The sequence below is a fragment of the Aspergillus wentii genome (genome assembly GCF_001890725.1).
Source record: "Aspergillus wentii DTO 134E9 unplaced genomic scaffold ASPWEscaffold_5, whole genome shotgun sequence".
Lineage (NCBI taxonomy): Eukaryota > Fungi > Ascomycota > Eurotiomycetes > Eurotiales > Aspergillaceae > Aspergillus > Aspergillus wentii.
In genome coordinates this window covers 597,671-616,071 of record NW_024467836.1, presented here as the reverse complement: position 1 = coordinate 616,071, position 18,401 = coordinate 597,671, and the positions used below count along the sequence as shown (strand labels likewise).

Here is an 18,401-nt window from a genome sequence, read left to right as displayed (position 1 = left end):
TAGAAAATAAGTTGCGCTGTAATCATTGCTCATGAATAGGACCAAAGCCAAGCCGCACGAGAGGCTATCTCCTGCCGAAGCGTGCACCGCCTCGTCCTCTGGACCCCCTGCTTCGAATCTTCAAAGAACGGTAGTTGGCATGCGCTTCGGGATTGACCTTTCGCGGACGACCAGGAGCCTTCTTGGTCTCTTCTTTCTTCGTGGCAGGTGGCGGTGCCTTTTCTTGACGCTCCTGACTTCCCTTCCCGGAAACCGAAATGGCCTCTTTCATCTTCTCGGAGAAGCTCTTAGGTTTCTCGTCGCCATAGTCGGGATCAGAGTCGATGTCTGGCTCTGACATGGTATGAAGTGAAGCTTCGTCGGTGTCGTGGCCGCCCTCATCTTCCTCGGCGATGTTTGGTAGTTGTGTATCTGGAATTGCGGCGGGCTCCTCGTCATCTCCGCCATCGTCACTATCCTGTTCTCCTAGTCGCGGTTCGGGCTTAGGTTTTGAGAGCACTGGCTTCATGCGCACCCTGCGCGTGGTTCTCTTTTGTCCCTTCTTCTTGTATGGTCGACCGGTATTATTCTCCGGGGGTTGGCTATCCGCCACATCAACGTTCATGCCCTCTGCCTCCGCTTCCATTTCACGGAGTGCATCCAAATCGTCTTCGAGGCGTTCTTCCTCCATATCTCGTAATCCTTGAACGATAGCCGACAGTCCCTTTCCAACAAATTGCGGTCGTTTTCGCACCCCCATGGGACTGAGTCCGGAGCCATCCAGCGCAGCATTGGATCCACCGTAGCGTCCTGAATTCGAACGTCGGAGGAATGAAGGTGTGTCCGATCCCACGCCTCCTTGGGTAGCCCCATTAACAGCTGTCTGTTTTTCATATTCCGCGGCTTTTGTTTCTTCATCCTCCACCATCGCGGCATAGCGTAGTGTCGTCGGTGTCGCGAACAGATTCGCAAGCATGTACTTCTTCCCAGATGATGCGGGCGTGCGCGCGCCTCGCGGGCTTTCCTCTTCCTCCTCCTCTTCCGCGATAGTATCCATAGGCTTTTTCTTCGAGGGTGTTTGAGCCACCTCTCCACGTGTCGATGCCACCCTCGTCGCAGATGGTGTCGCAGTGCTACCGCCAGATTCGGATAGTAAATCGAACAAGCCAAGGGCCTTGCCATCCCGCTGGGGTGTGGGTCCAACTGCAGCCTTCAATGGCGAAGGCTTTTGCATATGTGAACTTGGGCTAAAAAGCCTCCGCAACGCTGATGGGGAGTCATAGGGATCGATTTCGGACGGATGGGCTCTTGTGGCTCGTACTTTCGACGGTGTCTCGAAGAGACTCTTGGATGCTTTTCGTGGTGTAGATGTGGTCTGCGAATTTTCGGGCCCTGTCGGCGATGTATGTTTTCGTTTTTTAGGGCGCTCTTCTAGTTGTGTAGGTTGTGAGCCTTTCGCTTCGAGAGCCTTTAATCGGGAATATTCTTTATATTTAGCAGCTGCAATGGAGGAGACAGGTTAGCACGTGTCAATTTCTACCAGATAATTCATATATTCAAAATAACCATACCAATCTCTGGAACCTTCTTAATATCACCCCGCTCAGCTTTCTTCCCATCGTTGGCTGCCGCGAACCCTCTCTCCCACTCCTTCAACTCGACCCGGAGATTGGCAGACAAAGTCGCGTAGTCCGCGCTGTTCGACACGGCAGCCGTTGCCATTATTGCATATCCAAGAATGTTAATATTAAGATATAATAATTGTATAAATGCAGTTTATGGAAGGAATGAAGGAGAGGAGCAGGCTAGGAGTTAGATGTCTAGGTAATCCTTCGCTGGCCGTTGGTTCTTTTCGTGGCGCGTGCGCGAAATCAATTAACGCGGGTTTGCGTGACGTCACGTGTCACATCGATTATCTTCGTTCTTCATTTATCTTCAGTGTCAAATCTTATTTAATTATATAAAGAAAAAATCTAAACGCTATGCTATAATGCGATGGCTAAAATGAATGGGGCATCTACCAACTCGTCAACCCACGGTGTCTGTCAAATCCTCCTCTGAGCTGTGTTTCCGGATGGACTACTTTGCCCTGCTTGCTGTTAACAAAGGCTTCTAGATCTTAGGGAGGGCTGTTTACCTGTAGGATTGTATACTTGACAACTCCTTCACAATCTTCAGGTCGAACTCTGGCTAGCCAAATCATCTGCTGGTCTTGTTTGCGATAAATCAAGACATTCGCGTTGAACTTGTGTCCACCGACATGCGAGACAAAGTGGATACCAACACCCCCAGGCCGGTCATCGTCCGCATCACGATGGAGTCCCAGAGGTCGCAGATGTCTTTCGAGCTCTTTCTTGATCAAAGGTGCCGTGATGCCGCATCGGGCGTCGCGTCGTTTATGCGAGCAGAGAAGCACCACGTAGTCATGCTGACATGGCCGGGATGACAGTTGGGAGTTGGGATAACTGCTGCTATCCGAAGACTGAGACTGTGGAGCGTCGATGAAGCGATCAACCAGTTCGGGGATATCCGTAGGAGCTACTGAATCGACATATGTGAATGACGGCAGAAGCAAGACTGTCGATGCTTTCCTTCTGCTGTTTTCCTCTGAATCCGGGTCTGCTGGTATGAGGTTTGATGCAGAAACCATTAATGGCTGCTGAAGTTAAGCCCAGTTCGTCAGGTTTTGGGCAGGAATACATACCCCATATCGTGACTTTGCAGATCTCTTGTCGAATGCCTCCATCAAGGTCCCTGGCTCATGCTCGACCTTTTCCTTCCAGTCTGATTTCCCCGTAGCAACAAGAACATGGGTGTTGATTTCGTCGATGCCTCCATAAAGAGGCCTGGAGGTTTCAACCTTGACTTTGGATGGAAAATGCACCGTGCAGTCCGCGCATTCTTTTAAGCAATCTGGTCCATCGACTTTCGGGTCAACTGTAGGGAAGATGTAGTCGCGCTTTGCGCCAAACGAGAGAAGTGACCGAAACATGATGCAGTCACGATTCGGCTGTGGAATAGGGAACCGTGTGTAGTTTCAAAGTCAAGAATTATCTTCGGGGTGAGAGAGTAGAGAGGTCATTTATACGCACGGCTGCCTGACGCTGATATCGTCTTATGGGCCAAAAAAGGTCATCTCCGACCTTCTATCACCGACACCGAGGCCGAGCTCCGAAAGACGTTAGATGTGGATTTGATGGCTCTATTTGGCTTGCATGGTTGGTATTTAAATAGAGTACATCGATCTTGATCTGCAATTGGTTTATATCGAATCATATCTTGTGGATTTACATAGACTTAAAGTCAGTCATCTCGGAGTTGATATTCCGGGGAAGCTGTGGTTAGTACAGATCAGCCCTATTGAATGGCATCATCTTTTCCCAAATATTAGATATCACTTCTTACTCTATTGACATGCCTTTGTCTTCTATTCTTGATTCTTTCAATTTGGTCAGATTGACCTCGTGGGAAGACTGGTCATTTCCATTTGAACAACCCTACGCAATCAAACATTCGATTGATCATTATATGAACCCTTTCTTATGCTCCTGTGCTCATATTCTAGACATATGATAGGCCACAAACACATCATCAATAACTTCCATCACCTGGCATATTGCCAGCCTCCTTACAGCGACATCGCCAGCATTAAGTTATATCGTTGATCGCGCAATTCCGCCATTCATCAAAATCTGCAAGTCAATTCTCCGATACGAACCGTAGCATTAACACCTGCCTATTATAGCCCAATTGACACGAGATTATCAGCTGAAGAAAAGGAGGCCGCAGTGGAGTGAGTGGAGTCACACGGACATCACCGGCTGTGTGTCTTGCCCTCCCCTGCGAATGGCACAAATTCGAGTAACTGAAATTGAGAACAGCTTCGACAGTCCTGAATCAACTGTTGCCTCACCACGATGCCATCAACAACCATATCGAGACTCTCTACAATCAATCAACCAAAATCCAGATCAGACCACGGATAGCCCGGAGTCGGTTGCCGTTTCCGGATAATTCGGCCGGTGGGCCGTCGCACGCCGCACACACGTAAGCCTGAGCGAAAACCGAGTCTGCGCCGATCCCTCGAGGGGGGTGGGGGGGGGCAACCCGAATATTCGACGACGATATGTAAGGATTGGTAGCCTTCTCAGGTGCACAATCGACTCAAACAGCAAGAATCATGACCGAAGACCAGCAGAATTTGAGCCAGGCCCCTCCCGACGACCATGAGCAGCCTCAACGGCAGCGCAAGCGCAAGAGAAGGACTGCTTCGTGCCAGGCCTGCAGATCCCGGAAATTGAAGTGCGATAGGGAGTACCCCATCTGCGGAAGATGTCTGAAGAGCAAAACACCCACCAAATGCACTTATGAGGATGGCTTCTTGTGGCAGCAGCCCAATACAGTTGCTTCGACCGTCTTCTCCGAGCGAGGTTCCACAGCGACAGGATCAGTCCCAATTATGCAGCAAGGTGACCGGACGCCCGTTCACACGCCCCCGGACTCGGGGATAAGGGCCCTGCCGCCTCGGCCTCAAGCGCCGACAATGTCCATGTCGGAAAGGCCCCCCGTGGAAAAGAAAAAAGATCATTTCCTCGAGACGGTGTTGGGGGCCCCGAAGGCTGGTATCAACCAGGAGCCTTATGTGAATACGGATCTTGTGCAGCGGTCTAAGCGGATGACCGATTACAACCACGATGCAGCGCCCGGTCAATTGGAGGCCGAGGATGGCCTTGCTTCTCCCTCGCAGCAACTAGACCTTGCTCCCCGGATTATGATGAGGGGGAAAGAAACCAAGACCCGCTTTAACGGGGCGGGAATTTTGGCCAGCTTGATGGCACAGGTATGTTGGAATTTTGCGCACGACTATTAAACTGCTGACCATCCGCCTAGTTCCCCGACATAAGGCCGTTCGCAGAGGAAATCCGACTGTCCAGTCCTCATCTCGCGCAGCTTCGGCCTGATCTAGAGAGAGTGAAGAAAGGTCTCTGGAAAAGGAAGCCGTTGAATGAACCCTTCCCGCTGCCTGACACGGCGTCGCTGATCGGATTGCTTCCCAGCCGTGCGGTGGTCGACGAACTGGTCGTTCTTTATCTGACCTACATCGAGTCTACACATCGCATTTTCCATGTGCCCTCGTTTCTTAGGGAGCTTGACGAATTCTGGGCCCTAAAAGAAAATCCGGACCTCGCGTCGCCCACGTTTGTCGTCCAGCTGCTACTGGTGTTAGCCTGCGCGTGGAATCTGGCAGATTATGATACGCTTCAGTACAAAAACGACATACCTCTAAAATGCTACACCGCGGTGGAGTGGATTCTCCATTCGGAGAAGTGGCTCGAAAATGCTCACATCAAGCGACCCGAGGTGACGACTCTTCGTCTTTACGTTCTGCAGATTATGGCCTTGAATGCCTTTGGTATGAAGCGCAGCAAGGCTTGGCTGGCGACGGGAACCCTGGTCAAGCAGGCCATGCTGGCGGGGTACCATCGCGACCCCAGTCGGTACACCAAAATTTCCGTGTTCAACAAGGAGATGCGAAGACGGATATGGACCACTATTGTCGAGCTTGATCTCCAGGTTGCCCTCGACCGCGGAATGCCGCCATCCATACAACTGTCCGACTACGATACTGCACTGGCTTTGAACATCAACGATGCGGAGATTAATGAAATGACCACCGAACTTCCTGAATCCAGACCAGTGGACGAAGTCACCGACTGTTCCTTCCAGACCATTCTGGCACAATCTCTCCCCCTGCGGATCAAGGCATGTACGCTGATGCACTCCCCACGAATCAGCTGCCGCTACGAGGAAATCCTCCACTTGGACTGGGAGCTCACCAGACAACTCGCGCATATTCCCTTGTGGCCAACCTCGGACGCCGATGATTTCCAAACACAGCACAAGGTTGCTCTAATGAAAGCTTTGCTGGAAATGAAGATCGCACACAGTCTTTTAACCATCCATACTCCCTTTGCTATCGAGGCTGTCAAAGAACCCCTCTTCACTCCCTCCGCTCGAGCCCGCCTGGAAATGGCAACCATGATTCTATCAACACAGCGAAGGTTACATACGACATCGAGACAGCTGTCATTATGTGTTATGGGTGACTGGATCATGCAAGCCTCGTGCACGATATGCCAGATCCTTCATGCAGGAAATGATGGGCCCGGTAAGTTTAGCCCCTTGCAGCCTCGTGTCGACGTTTATTCTAACTGTCTCCACAGCGTCTTCTAGTTTTATGACTCGTACACTGCTCGGATTACCCGAGTCACTGATAGGGTTGGTAGAAGCAATCCTGATATGTCTCGAGGCGCGACTCCTTCTGGTAGTCAAAGGGGCGAAGGAGTATTTTTTCATGTCAACAATCCTGTCATTGGTGAAGGCAAAGCTGTGGCCAGTTCAGGCGCATGTGTACAAGCAGGAGGTGATTGAGCGGGTGATTATCTTTGCACAGACACTCTTCACACGACACGCTACTTGTGCTCATTTGGGGAATCCGGGAATGGGTGGTTTCAAGACAAACCAAGTGAGTTTCCTCCATATTAGTATGAAGACCTACACTGACTGTGATTTAGGTCGCTAGCTTAGCAGCAAGTACCGGGCTGGCACCCCCTCTGGCCCCGGGCTTTAATGGGATCTTACAGCCACCCAACTTTGGCATCACGGTATGTTGATCTCGGACTCTTGATGAATGTGACACTGACGAGATGGCAGCCACCTGGGGAATTCGACCCATTCTTGGATGTGTTTGACTGGGAGGACTTGACGGGACTTGCATTTGAGGAATGATCGAATGGCTGGTCCATTGATGTTATTCTGTATACTGTATTGATCTAACTGCAGCCATGTCCTGTGATTTATCGACTACTGACGGGAATTATTCATAATGAAGGAGTAATGAGGTGGCTGTTGTATCTTTGGCGTGTGGATTGTTTCTATCATTTATCTTGTGTATCAAAGCGTTTACAAATAGTATTTGACTTTTTACTATCAAATAGAAGTATGATGGTATCAATCGATTGATGATATTCCGACTATATCCTTGGGAGTCAATACTATGATGCTGTTCGTAGTAACAGTGGATATGATCCACAAGCGAGGTCGCACCATATCTCCATTGCATCACATATTGGCGTTGATCGTGGAACCGCTGGAGCGATGAAGTCATGATCGATGATTGACGAAATTGACGACTTGGCTATCCCCTGATCAGTGCTGGGATTGCATAGCACTTCTTGTTCTTGATTTATGCACAATGCATCTATTCATCTTTAATGATATTGAAATATTTAATGGCTCATCTCTCTTATGGGCATATCATCCTGCATCCTGCTGATCCCCACTGATGTGTTGATGCGCTGCCCCAATCTGACCATACCGTATCGGTGGGTAATACATTTCGCTGGATCTGCCAGGGGCCAAAACAGAGTTTGCAGTGTGATTGGCTGGACCACGCAGCCCCTGAGCGTGTGGTGGGGCTGTGCACTGCCATAGGCTGAACCATCCCGCGTTGATCCCCACTAGTGCCGTGCTGGCACTGATGGGACCGGCGCTAAGCAGGCACCCACGAAGCTTGGCCTGGCTATTGTTGGATTGTTGGGGTCCACTGTTCTTTGCCCAGCCACGGTCTGTCTTTTGCTGTCTGTCTTTTTATTTTTGTGTTTTTGCTGTGTTTTTATGCCGCTCCAATCTCGCTTCTTTTCTTCGCCCCAGGCGTTTTTTTTATTTTTTTTTTACTTTTTTTGTTTTCTGCCGCTGCGGCTCTTGTGGCCCCCGTGGCAGACAGGCTGTGCTCAGGCTGGTCTGACCGTCTGCCGTCTGCGCTTTTGCGATACTTAATGTTCCGCTGATGCCTGGCTGTCATCAATTAAGCATCTTCAATGTTCTAATCATTTCGTTTCTTTTTCTATCACTCTCCTTTGTGAGACTTCAGTCATCTTCTTTCTTTAATCAGCGCAATGGTTCGAGTCGCACTTTTCGCCGCGGCGACAGCCTTGCTATCCATAGCAGCCGCTGTCCCCGCGGTCAGACCATCAGATGTATCTTCAACAGAAGCATCTCAGATGTTTTCCGATACAGATGATTACCCCATCACGAATCAAGGCAATGTCATCACCCACGACCCCAACATTCTAGAATACAACGACAACCTATACATGTTCAAAGGCGGAGTCCACATCACCATCATGAAAGCCCAGAATATCTCCGGACCATGGACTGAGCACGGAACCGTCCTCGATGCAGATAGCGTCATTGACAAGGTAAACCGGACCCGGCCATGGGCCCCCACAGCCATCCACCACAACGGCAAGTTCTACTGCTTCTACTCCGTCAGCTATACGGGTACTCGGGATAGCTCTATCGGCATTGCGACTACCGATGACATTGAAGGCGGGGCTTGGACCGACCACGGCGCGTTGATTAACACCGTCAAGGGAAAGCTGTCTCATGTGTTCCCGTATACCGAGAGCAATGCCATTGATCCGTCGTTCATCACGGACCAGAAAACCGGGCAGCCATATCTGGTGTATGGGAGTTACTGGCATGGTATTTGGCAGGTTCCGTTGACGGATGATTTGTTGTCTGTTGCGGATCCTGAGAAGCCGGATGCTGAGAACCTGGCGTATCTTCCTGAGCCCAAGGTCAAGCCGCAGGAGGGAAGCTTCATGAGCTACCATGAGCCGTACTACTACACATGGTTCAGTCATGGTAGATGTTGTGACTACACACACAATCCTCCGAAGATCGGGCAAGAGTATGTTTGATTATTTTCTTGGTATTTGAGGTATCTAACATGTACACAGATACGAGATTCAGATGGGACGATCCAAGGATGTCCGCGGACCATTCGTTGACAAGTCTGGTAAAAAGCTTACCGAGGGTGGTGGGACAGTCGTGTATGGGTCGAACCATGGTGTCGTCTACGCTCCTGGAGGACCTGGTGTGTTGCCTGCAAATGGCAGCCGTCCGGACATTCTCTACTATCACTACTGTAAGTTGCACTTCTTGGTGTTGGTTGATGCAGTCACTTACTTAGCTTTTAGTGAACACTTCTATTGGCCTTGCATTCAAGGTGAGTAGTTATGAAGCGGGAAATAGACACCCTACTGACTTCTTCTCAGCAAGCGCATTTGGGTTGGAGTTATCTCGATTATGAAGACGGCTGGCCTGTTGCAAAGTATGTTTCTGTGGACTGGAAGACTTGAACATTGCTAACCCATATATAGGGAAAGTTTAGAGGATGTGAAGGACAGCGCATCCAGCCCTCGAGTGACCTACAGCTCCAACCTTCTTATCATAACGTGTATGTGCTTCTTGATTCTGTTGGTCGTCAAACGACGCCTGTTCATTCTGAAACTCATCCTGGTCTTTCTAGTCATCTCGGCGTTTCTTTGGATCTCCCATTGATTTATCCAGTACAGCGAATTTCTCTTTGGTATATATATTGGCTGGGGACATTTGAGCGATGATACCAGGATGCATTATAGAACGGAGCGTTTTGATTTTTGATATACCATTAGCGAATGGCGTTTGGAAATTGTACATTCTTCGATTTCAATTGGAATTTATCATTTTTGAATATATCATATCCCTTTGATTTAGCAGCACATCAGGTTGTTTATTCCCAACCACCATCTACGTTCAACACCGTGCCTGTTGTATACGACGAGGCGTCACTGAGCAGAAACAACGCCGCTTGAGCGACTTCATTCGATGTTCCGACTCGAGGGATTGACGTTGTCAGTGCACCCAATCCGCCCTGAATAGCAGCAGCCTTATCCAACAACGGAGTCTGAATAACTCCCCTGCAACAAGTCAGCAAAGCAACATACAATATACCAATAACCACTTACGGCGCAATAGCATTAACTCGAATCGCCGGCCCAACCTCCTTGGAAACACTATTCGTCAATCCCACCACCCCATGCTTCGTCGTCGAATACGCCGCATGCAATGCAAACCCCTTCAATCCCTGAATACTCGTCGCATTGACAATACTCCCCGTCCCACTCGTCGCCAGAATCCCCCTTATCTGCTCTCGCAGACAATACATCGTTCCCGAGAGATTCACCCTTATCAACATATCCCACTCCTCATCATCCTGGTCGATCAACGCCCCCACGCCGTGTTTCTTCCCAATCGTCCCCGCCATGTTCGCCGCGCCGTCTAGTCGGCCGAATTTCTGGATCGTAGCTTCGATCCAGGCTTTCACTGCGCTAGACGAGCCAATGTCGAGGGGCGTGGTCATTATGTTTTCGGTGTCTGGGCCGAGGACTGCGAGGGCGTTTGTTAGGGCCGTTTCGTCGATGTCGGCGAGGGATAGACGGGCGCCGTTGGAGTGGAGGAGACGGGCGACGGCGAGACCCATGCCTGCTAGGCCGGTGATGGTGTATACTTTGCCTTTGACGGAGTCCATTGTGGTGAATTGAGTGAGATTGAGTGGCAGTTGTCGACGGGAGTTGAAGATGGATGGAGTTGGGTATGGGACGTGAGCACGCGGCGCGGGGTAAGTGTTGGAGATTGTCTAGAAGCTACTAATTACAATTACTATCACTAGGGCTTCGCATACTCGGCCTCTGCTGCGATGATCATGGCCATGGCGGTTATTGACAACCCCGCACTGCCCCAGTCCAAATATCACTGCCCCGCCGGAGAATTTAGGATAAACATGTTGCACGGCTATATTTAGCCAGATATTGCTGTTGTGAAATATCCACTATCTATAAATTACTGACAGTTGATGGCAGATGTTTGGTTAAAAAGCCACCTTTGGGGCCTTATGCAAATGCCCCCCAGGATCATCCGGAGTGTACTCCATCGCCATTCCATTCAAGATACGCCATGAGGAACCGAGCACTGGCTGTACAGGTTGAAAGCTGAGGGTAGTATCAATGTCTCAGACATGCATTCTGACAGCGACTCAATTTGCTCTCCCTGACCCGTATGCTCACCAGCAGGAGGCATATGATATACCATTTCCTTTGACGGAGATATTTCATGCAGGTTTCCTTTCATAATCCGGACCTGCAGTGATGATCATCATTTCCATCCGGCCTGCATGCAAGACGGATAGCAACATTGGAAGTACAAACGAATGCAGAAAAAGCAAACATGATTGGGACATCCACAGCAGTCTGCATCAACTGCATGAAAGAAAGGAGAATAAATAGCCATTGTAACTGCACATCTCAAGCCTGAGACATATCCCGTAGACCTTTTCAATTGTCTTCTTTTAGTAGGATGGATTGCTGCATACTATTCAACGAGTACGACATGATCTGCAGCTTATGCAGCAGTCAAACAAAAGCAATTACCAAAAGGACCACTCCAAAGAGATCCGGTCGTGATTAAAGCAAAAGCAGAATGAGTAGAACGGAAATATGCATGTTGGTCATTTTTGTTTAGAAATGAGACAATTTTCCAGTTGGAGAGTCTGGCATATAAGCTTGCTCTATCCTGCCCCATTTGATTCCCGTCATACGTATATTATATATTATCTTCTATATTCCATGGCATTGCAGGATATATGATCACACTGGTCTATCAGTACGCGGAAATCCGCTGAACCTAACTTTCCTTTCTCGCGAGGGTATGAGTGTCGTCCGGTTGATCCTGTAATACCAACCTCCCCGTCTATTTATAGCCAGTATTACCCCTTCAATCTGTTGGATATAACTAACGCTATGCTTAGTATACAAGTTCAAAGTTGCTTCTCTCAAGCAGGATCCGCATATTATCCTGATTTCGGCGGAGTGTATCTATCAATATGCATTGAAGACGAACCGGAAGTTGAATTTGGGGCAGATTGTTCTCGTATCATCCATAACCTGGGCAGAGTTTCTGGTTTTATACACATCGACATCAATGACCCTCTGTTTGTGACTGCAATTCGATTCAACATCTTGTTTCGGTCGATGATGACTTGCCCCCCTCCATGCTCTAATCTGCAGTGCGAAACAATGGAGCAGATTATTGGCTAGTTGTTGTTTATACCAAAGTTGTTGGAGCCAATGTATCCTCGCAATCCCTTTCCCGGATTGACTGCAACTGTTCAACTGCTATTTTAATGGCGTCCGGCCCTGCTGCAGTTGTATGCTCCGTAGGTTCTGTTCCAAACACCACGCAATAACAAACTAACATCTTCCAAGCGAAACAGATTCTGTTATCTCAAATTTCTCGGGATCGAGTTACACGAACGTACGTTTCTTCGTCTTGATCCTGCTGGGTCTGTGGTATCTTCTCCCAGTTATCCAGAATGGGAGTATTATCAATCTATTGCGGCTTTTTGCTATTTGTACAATGGCCTTAATCCCATGGTTCGTTGTGCTCTTCCTAGAGATGATGGGTATCTCGACTACTCGCACAACCCCTTCTCTTTGATTCTATGGTTATCGGAGCACGCATGTTGGGTTGCTCATGTTGGTATATACACCCTGCATCGCAGTCTCTAGTCCTGCTTTGTTCATGACTTCATCTGCCTGTCTGGATATCATCATGTTTATATACAACCATGCCACTATATATGTATACTATGTCCAATACACAAGAAGAAAAGAAAGAAAATCACAACTTACTCCCCACACTATTCGCCCTCTTCCACATTTCAATCCGGCGCTGATGGCCCGCATTAAAATCATCCACCCACTTCCCATCAAACACGGGTAATCTGCGCCCGGGCTCCCCTTCACCCGGTTCCCCAGCCAAATGGCGCAGCTGTTCGAAATACGGTTCGAAGTCGGGGTTGATCATGGTGAAAGCCGGCCCGTCGCCTTTGGTCGCGATGCGCTCGGCTTCCCATTTCTTTTGCTCGGTCAGGGAGGGCAGGTGGGCTTTCCCGGCTAGCACGCGTGCTGCAGCGACGGCTTGCCATTCGAAGACTTTGAAGGTTAGGCCCGCGCCGACAGCACCAAGAAACACCAAACTCGGATCCCGCTGATGAAACACATGCAGATACAGATCCGGCACGCGGTTATTCCGGGTCGGGATATCAGGCAGAAAAGGGAGAGTCCAGGTGAATCCTGTTCCGAGGATGATGTGGTCGATGTTTGGCACGGAGGTCCCGTCTTCGAAGTGGACGGTTCGCGCGCCGTTGTCGCTTTCGATATGCGAGATTGGTGGTCGTCGTTGGATTTGCGGGTGTTTGAATGCCTCATCGCCGAAATAGACGTTATATCTGCCTCGGACGACGGCGTTGATGGGGGTGTTTGCCGACCCGATCAAACTGACTGCTGTATCGGCTGCTGAGACGGAGGCGCCGACTGTAAGGACATTCTTCCCTTTATACTTCTCCGGCCCCCGGTATTGCTTCGCATGCTCCACACTCTCCGGATATCGCTCCGTGAACTCCTTCAACCCCGGAATGGCGGGCACAAACGGCACCCAATAATGGCCCGACGCGACAACCAACGCATCAAACGACTCCGTCCACCAGTAATCGAGTTTCTCGCCGGCGCGACGCAGCGTGAGGGTCCATTTCCCCGTGCTTTCGTCCTTGATCGCCCGCTCAACCGTCGTGTTGTACTCGACTAGATCCTGGTATCCGTTGCGATTGAACAGCGACTCGATGTACTCTCTTATCACGGTGTGGTGGCGGAATGGCGTATCCGGACCGTGGAGCGCGATGGACTGTTCCGAGCGAGCCGTCGGGATGGGTTCCTGGGAGTATTCCATTGCTGAGGCTTCGACGTTTGTGTGCAGGGTTGGGTAGATGTGGGAGTCAGTGAAGCGGTTGGCGGAGAGCGCGGGGGTGTGACAGGGAAGAGAGGGGGGGATGGCGATGGGGGAGTCGGCGGTTCGACTAGATAGTTGATCAATGTCGAGGGGGTGTTGTTTTTCATTCTGTCGAGAAATCCTGGATGAATTAAATTAGAGCTGGTGATAATTGAGGACATAGGGAATGGAGAATAACGAACCAACAACCCCCCGCTTTCTCCTGTCTCTCGAAGACACGAACAACATCGAATGACTTTTCCTGCATCAGGGCATCAACAGCGATAGCCCCCGACGGGCCAGTGCCGATGACAGCGACAGTTTTGGCCATGATGTTGTCTCAATCAATGCGTGGATGCTGGAGAGAATGTTGAATGTTGATCTGGAGAGACGGTCAGCTCCAGGTTATCTGGATGTAGATCACGCCATCCGATCTCCATCTTGCAACTTCATGATCGGCCAATATATGGTGGATGATTAGACTTACTGGAAAGCTAATTGATTATGCTGATCATGGCTTAATTATGCTGATAAATGATTATTATGTGTTGAATTGTTCCTTGGAATGCATTAAAAGCATCAAATGTACCTGGAAAACACAGCCAATCAGAGTTTTCTCTGCTTGTGATTGGTGGCGTTGTGCACGTGATACGCAAAGTGTTTTGCCATTGGCCAATTGTATCTATACACTTGGCTGGACTATAGATATGCAGTGTGTTAATGACTATAGTATAGGTAGTATCCATACGTCGACACGAAATTCAGCATAGAAATACATCAAATAGCTGAAGACCCCAATCCAGCCAGAGAATCAAATTCCCCCCATCCAGCCAATTCCCTCGGACTCCCATCCATCAACCCATCCATCCACTCCTGCAACGATCCCACGTTCTCAATCCCAAACAGCTGATCCAACCGCATATTCCCCTGATCGATAGCACGATCCTCTCGACAATGGCATGGTGAGTCTTGAGTAGGTAATGGTGATTCTTTTGGTAGCGCTGCTCCCGATTTCTGGCGTACGGCTTTGAGCGCTTCCCGTCGCAGTTCTTCCAGGACGACAACGTAGCGATGGGCGAATGATGAGTTGGTTCCGCATGTTGAGAGCTCCTGTTGAGCTTGTTCTCCGGACTCGAGATAGTGGTGCCAGTTGTCGGAGGAGTCGGACTGGCTGCAGATGACGTGGACGTAGAGGACGACGATGGCGGAGAAGACATAGTAATGTGTGAACTAAATAGTCAGTATACATTAGACAGAGGGAATGGAGAGAATACCCAAAAAGACGGATACATCCGTTTATTAGCACACAATTCTCTAAATATCGCAACAACCCTCGATGCAGCCTCCAAGCACCGCTCAACGCCGGTACGGACAGCAGTCTGTATATCAGCAGATCTCCCAGATGATAACGATGCAAGAATGCGGAATAGAAAAGGCCGATGTAGTAGAATTTTTGCATGTGCAAATGCTAAACTCAGGACCGTGTGTTGTCGTTGATACACCACCATGAGTACATCAGTATTGGCCACATCCAGAAACGAAGCAATGCCTTTTCGCCATTCCTCGAGTTCGGATTCGTGTCGCTCGGTTGCTTGGACTTGGGATTCAAGACTGCCAACACGGATGCCGTAGAGATCTTTGAGGATTCCGCTGATTATTTTGGAAAGTCTGCTAGTTACTTGGGATGAACCATAGCAGATATTGTCTGACTTACTTGGCGTGATACACCGGAGCAAGCATGATACTTTGCCCTTTAGATGTCCTAGGAAGAATGCGACTTTGCATAATCTGGCTGTCATTGGCACAAACCGGGAGTTCCTAAACAACATTAGCCTTGGATCAAGTCACCAGAAAACAACCCACCTGATCAATATCTTCATCGTGAAAGATCTTCGGTCGTCCCAGCGCTGCACTCAGATAATTATCCAGACTGTATGCACACCAGAATACCCTCTTCCGACACTCTTGCTCGATATAATCCACTCCCCTCTCCCGTCTCCGTCGTCGATGAAGCCCTATAGCCAGGGCCAATCGAGCTGTAGTGCCAAACAAACTCCAGCAATGGTTGATTCGTGACTCTGATAAAAGATAGAAACACTGCATCAGACGTGCTTGTATACTGGTTAACCGTACCGGACCGGTTTCGGCTGCGAGATGGGATTCAGAAGCGCCAAAGTAAATAGTACTACATGTAGATTGATCTGATTAGCAATTATCATCAAGTCTCAAGTGAAGCATACCTATCCACACATCCACCTATCGCATCATTATCAAGAAGGTATTGTTTGGCCTGCGCCATGACCATAAGCAACAACGCCCTTGTCTCTCGAGCCCCTCGCTCTAGCGATCCAGCACCACGTCGATACACACTCGCATACATCCCATCCAGCCACGCCTTCACGGTAGGCTGATGCAGAAACCGATGCGTGGGAAAAGCAAAGTCAAAATACCGGTCGACAAGGGCATCAGCTTCATCCTTGGGTGGCAGGACAAGCATCGACGCATCTCCATATTCCGACAACGGGGCATCCCCAAAGTTGAAGATGGGCGTGTCTTCAGAGAAAGTCACATTCTCATGGAGTCGTTTCTGGACTCGAATCAGAAATGACGCACCAGACGCCGGACCAACATAGTGGCCTTCTTGGTCTGTCTGAGCGGGCTCAGGCGAGTGACTAGATGAGAACTGCCGTGGTTCTTCTTCGTTCTGGATCTCCGTTTCTGGATCTGGATGCTCAGAAATACAATCCGACCTGGCTGTGTCGATGTTGACGATGCTGGATTCCGCCTCGACGTCAGTGTTGGGGGGAGATTGCAGAGGGAGAGGCTGGGAGGGATTCAGCGGGGGGATCGCAGGCAGTTTGCCCCGCGTGTAGCCCGCGTTGTACTGGCAGCAGTCGTGCGATCGCAGACACGGCGCGCAGGGGATCGTCCCTGAACAGCGCAGTTTCTTTCTTTTCCGGGTTAGGCGATGATGACTTCGTTGGGGTTGTATACATACCTCTTGCAGACATCGCAGGCTCGAGTGACGCGGATGCGAGCATTGCTGGAACGACGACGTTTGGGGGGCGGCTCATCCATATCAATCTCGATCATCAATAATAATTTAAGATAGGATAAGCAATAGTATAGACAATGATGGCTGTAAATATCCCGATACCCCGCAAGGTGAAGCTATATCCATTTCCGATCCTCGGATATCTTCATCACACCGGAAAAGAACCCGATATATCCACGAGAATAAATACCACTCTACGATCACTATCACGAACAATAGACAAGAATCAACATCACAATGTCCGTCAAAGCGTCATACACACTCAAATCCGGCTATTCCATGCCTGCCATCGGCCTGGGAACCTGGCAGTCCCAGCCGAACCAGGTCAAAGACGCCGTTTGCGCTGCGCTGAAATGCGGATATCGACACATTGACGCTGCGTCGGTTTATGGGAATGAAAGGGAAGTTGGCGATGGCATCAAGGTGTCTGGTGTTGCAAGAGATGAGATTTTCGTATGTTCTTTCTCCCTTTGAAGAGGTAGATATTTACAGACCAGATTACCGGTAAATTGTGGAATACAGACCACCATCCAGAGAATGTTGAAGACGCTCTGGATCGTACCTTGAGAGATCTTCAAACTGACTATCTGGACTTGTATCTGGTTAGTTTCATTAACTGGATATATTATATCAAACTGACAGTATAGATCCACTGGCCTGTGGCATTCAGCCACTCCACAACCACCATCCAGCCCATCAACGCAGAAACAGGCCTGATTGACGTCGTCGATGTCCCTATACAAGACACCTGGAGGGCAATGGAGGCTCTGGTAGAGAAAGGAAAAGTGCGCACAATCGGAGTGAGCAACTTTACCAGACGAAAGATCGAAGAAGTGATCAAGACGTATGCAATTGTCCTACTGTCCATGGCTTGTGCTGATATCAGATAGAGCCAAAATACTCCCAGCAGTCAATCAAATCGAGGCTCATCCGTATCTTCAACAGAGAGATTTGCTCGAATGGTCTAAACAGCAGGTTAGTTGATGTCCAGGATGATAATGATTGGTAAACTGACAATAAAGGGAATCATCATCGAAGCATATTCGCCGCTGGGAAACAACATCTACAATATTCCTCGGTATGTATCACTTTCCCTCAGATACCATCCCAAGTATTAATCATAAACAGTGCCGTCGACGATCCGACCGTGATGAAAATCGCAGAATCGCTCGGGAGAACACCAGCCCAGGTTCTCATCAGTTGGGCTCTTCAGCGTGGAACCATCGTGCTGCCCAAGTCTGTCACACCTGAGCGTATTCAGAGTAATCTCGAAGGTATGCATGTTTTATCCCATTACTCCGAAGTGGAGATCTAACGTATATGATAAGCATTCGTCCTTCCTGATGATGCGTTCGAGGCTATCCAGGCCCTTGAACGACACCAGCGGATGAACTTCCCGGCCAGACTGGGCGTGGATATCTTTGGCGAAGTTGGAGAGGAGAGTGCGAAGAGGAGTGCGAGGGAATGGGCTGAGCAGCAGAAGTTGAAGAATTAATTGGATTAACAGATAGATTGTGTCGCTATGTATACTCGCTGTACTCTGAATAGACCAGATAGAGGATTGTGAGTGGACGCCAGATTCATTCAGAATAGTCTTTGTGGTTATATAAGGCCTCATGATATCAGAAGTAAAAGTGGACAATATACTATACCATGT

General features: G+C 49.3%; 8 protein-coding genes across 8 annotated transcripts; 3 read left to right on the top strand and 5 right to left on the bottom strand.

Annotated features, from left to right (window-relative positions):
* Window positions 1-64: 64 nt before the first annotated feature.
* sld2 lies at window positions 65-1,701 on the bottom strand (the record flags this gene model as incomplete). Its single annotated transcript, XM_040837726.1, has 2 exons — window positions 65-1,479; window positions 1,551-1,701. 2 exons carry the CDS (start codon window positions 1,699-1,701, stop codon window positions 65-67), a joined length of 1,566 nt encoding a protein of 521 aa, XP_040687561.1.
* Window positions 1,702-1,817: 116 nt separating this feature from the next.
* On the bottom strand, window positions 1,818-3,310 carry ASPWEDRAFT_41768 (sucrase/ferredoxin-like domain-containing protein). The gene is made up of 3 exons (XM_040835643.1): window positions 2,684-3,310; window positions 2,117-2,635; window positions 1,818-2,068 (listed from the first exon to the last, which is right to left on the bottom strand). The coding sequence occupies exons 1-3, from the start codon at window positions 2,969-2,971 to the stop codon at window positions 1,997-1,999; spliced, it is 879 nt and encodes a 292-aa protein (XP_040687560.1). The 5' UTR covers window positions 2,972-3,310; the 3' UTR covers window positions 1,818-1,996.
* Window positions 3,311-3,833: 523 nt separating this feature from the next.
* ASPWEDRAFT_41767 (putative C6 transcription factor) lies at window positions 3,834-7,014 on the top strand. The gene is made up of 5 exons (XM_040835642.1): window positions 3,834-4,819; window positions 4,870-6,148; window positions 6,204-6,505; window positions 6,555-6,644; window positions 6,694-7,014. The coding sequence occupies exons 1-5, from the start codon at window positions 4,160-4,162 to the stop codon at window positions 6,766-6,768; spliced, it is 2,406 nt and encodes an 801-aa protein (XP_040687559.1). The 5' UTR covers window positions 3,834-4,159; the 3' UTR covers window positions 6,769-7,014.
* Window positions 7,015-7,692: 678 nt separating this feature from the next.
* ASPWEDRAFT_41766 (endo 1,5-alpha-arabinase) lies at window positions 7,693-9,564 on the top strand. Its single transcript, XM_040835641.1, has 6 exons — window positions 7,693-8,734; window positions 8,784-8,971; window positions 9,024-9,052; window positions 9,102-9,157; window positions 9,207-9,283; window positions 9,356-9,564. Exons 1-6 carry the CDS (start codon window positions 7,938-7,940, stop codon window positions 9,385-9,387), a joined length of 1,179 nt encoding a protein of 392 aa, XP_040687558.1. The 5' UTR covers window positions 7,693-7,937; the 3' UTR covers window positions 9,388-9,564.
* Window positions 9,565-9,567: 3 nt separating this feature from the next.
* ASPWEDRAFT_41764 (SDR family NAD(P)-dependent oxidoreductase) lies at window positions 9,568-10,472 on the bottom strand. The gene is made up of 2 exons (XM_040835640.1): window positions 9,834-10,472; window positions 9,568-9,785 (listed from the first exon to the last, which is right to left on the bottom strand). Exons 1-2 carry the CDS (start codon window positions 10,394-10,396, stop codon window positions 9,599-9,601), a joined length of 750 nt encoding a protein of 249 aa, XP_040687557.1. The 5' UTR covers window positions 10,397-10,472; the 3' UTR covers window positions 9,568-9,598.
* Window positions 10,473-12,257: 1,785 nt separating this feature from the next.
* ASPWEDRAFT_157289 (uncharacterized protein) lies at window positions 12,258-14,237 on the bottom strand. Its single transcript, XM_040829730.1, has 3 exons — window positions 14,177-14,237; window positions 13,893-14,071; window positions 12,258-13,831 (listed from the first exon to the last, which is right to left on the bottom strand). The coding sequence occupies exons 2-3, from the start codon at window positions 14,018-14,020 to the stop codon at window positions 12,544-12,546; spliced, it is 1,416 nt and encodes a 471-aa protein (XP_040687556.1). The 5' UTR covers window positions 14,021-14,071; window positions 14,177-14,237; the 3' UTR covers window positions 12,258-12,543.
* Window positions 14,238-14,466: 229 nt separating this feature from the next.
* Window positions 14,467-16,767, bottom strand: ASPWEDRAFT_112685 (Zn(II)2Cys6 transcription factor; the record flags this gene model as incomplete). Its single annotated transcript, XM_040828347.1, is given in 6 exon segments — window positions 14,467-14,919; window positions 14,937-15,357; window positions 15,404-15,507; window positions 15,553-15,890; window positions 15,940-16,640; window positions 16,688-16,767. 6 exon segments carry the CDS (start codon window positions 16,765-16,767, stop codon window positions 14,467-14,469), a joined length of 2,097 nt encoding a protein of 698 aa, XP_040687555.1.
* Window positions 16,768-16,981: 214 nt separating this feature from the next.
* Window positions 16,982-18,327, top strand: ASPWEDRAFT_184430 (aldo/keto reductase; the record flags this gene model as incomplete). The annotated part of the gene is made up of 7 exons (XM_040832031.1): window positions 16,982-17,197; window positions 17,242-17,346; window positions 17,392-17,588; window positions 17,635-17,719; window positions 17,767-17,822; window positions 17,873-18,018; window positions 18,073-18,327. 7 exons carry the CDS (start codon window positions 16,982-16,984, stop codon window positions 18,237-18,239), a joined length of 972 nt encoding a protein of 323 aa, XP_040687554.1. The 3' UTR covers window positions 18,240-18,327.
* Window positions 18,328-18,401: the final 74 nt, after the last annotated feature.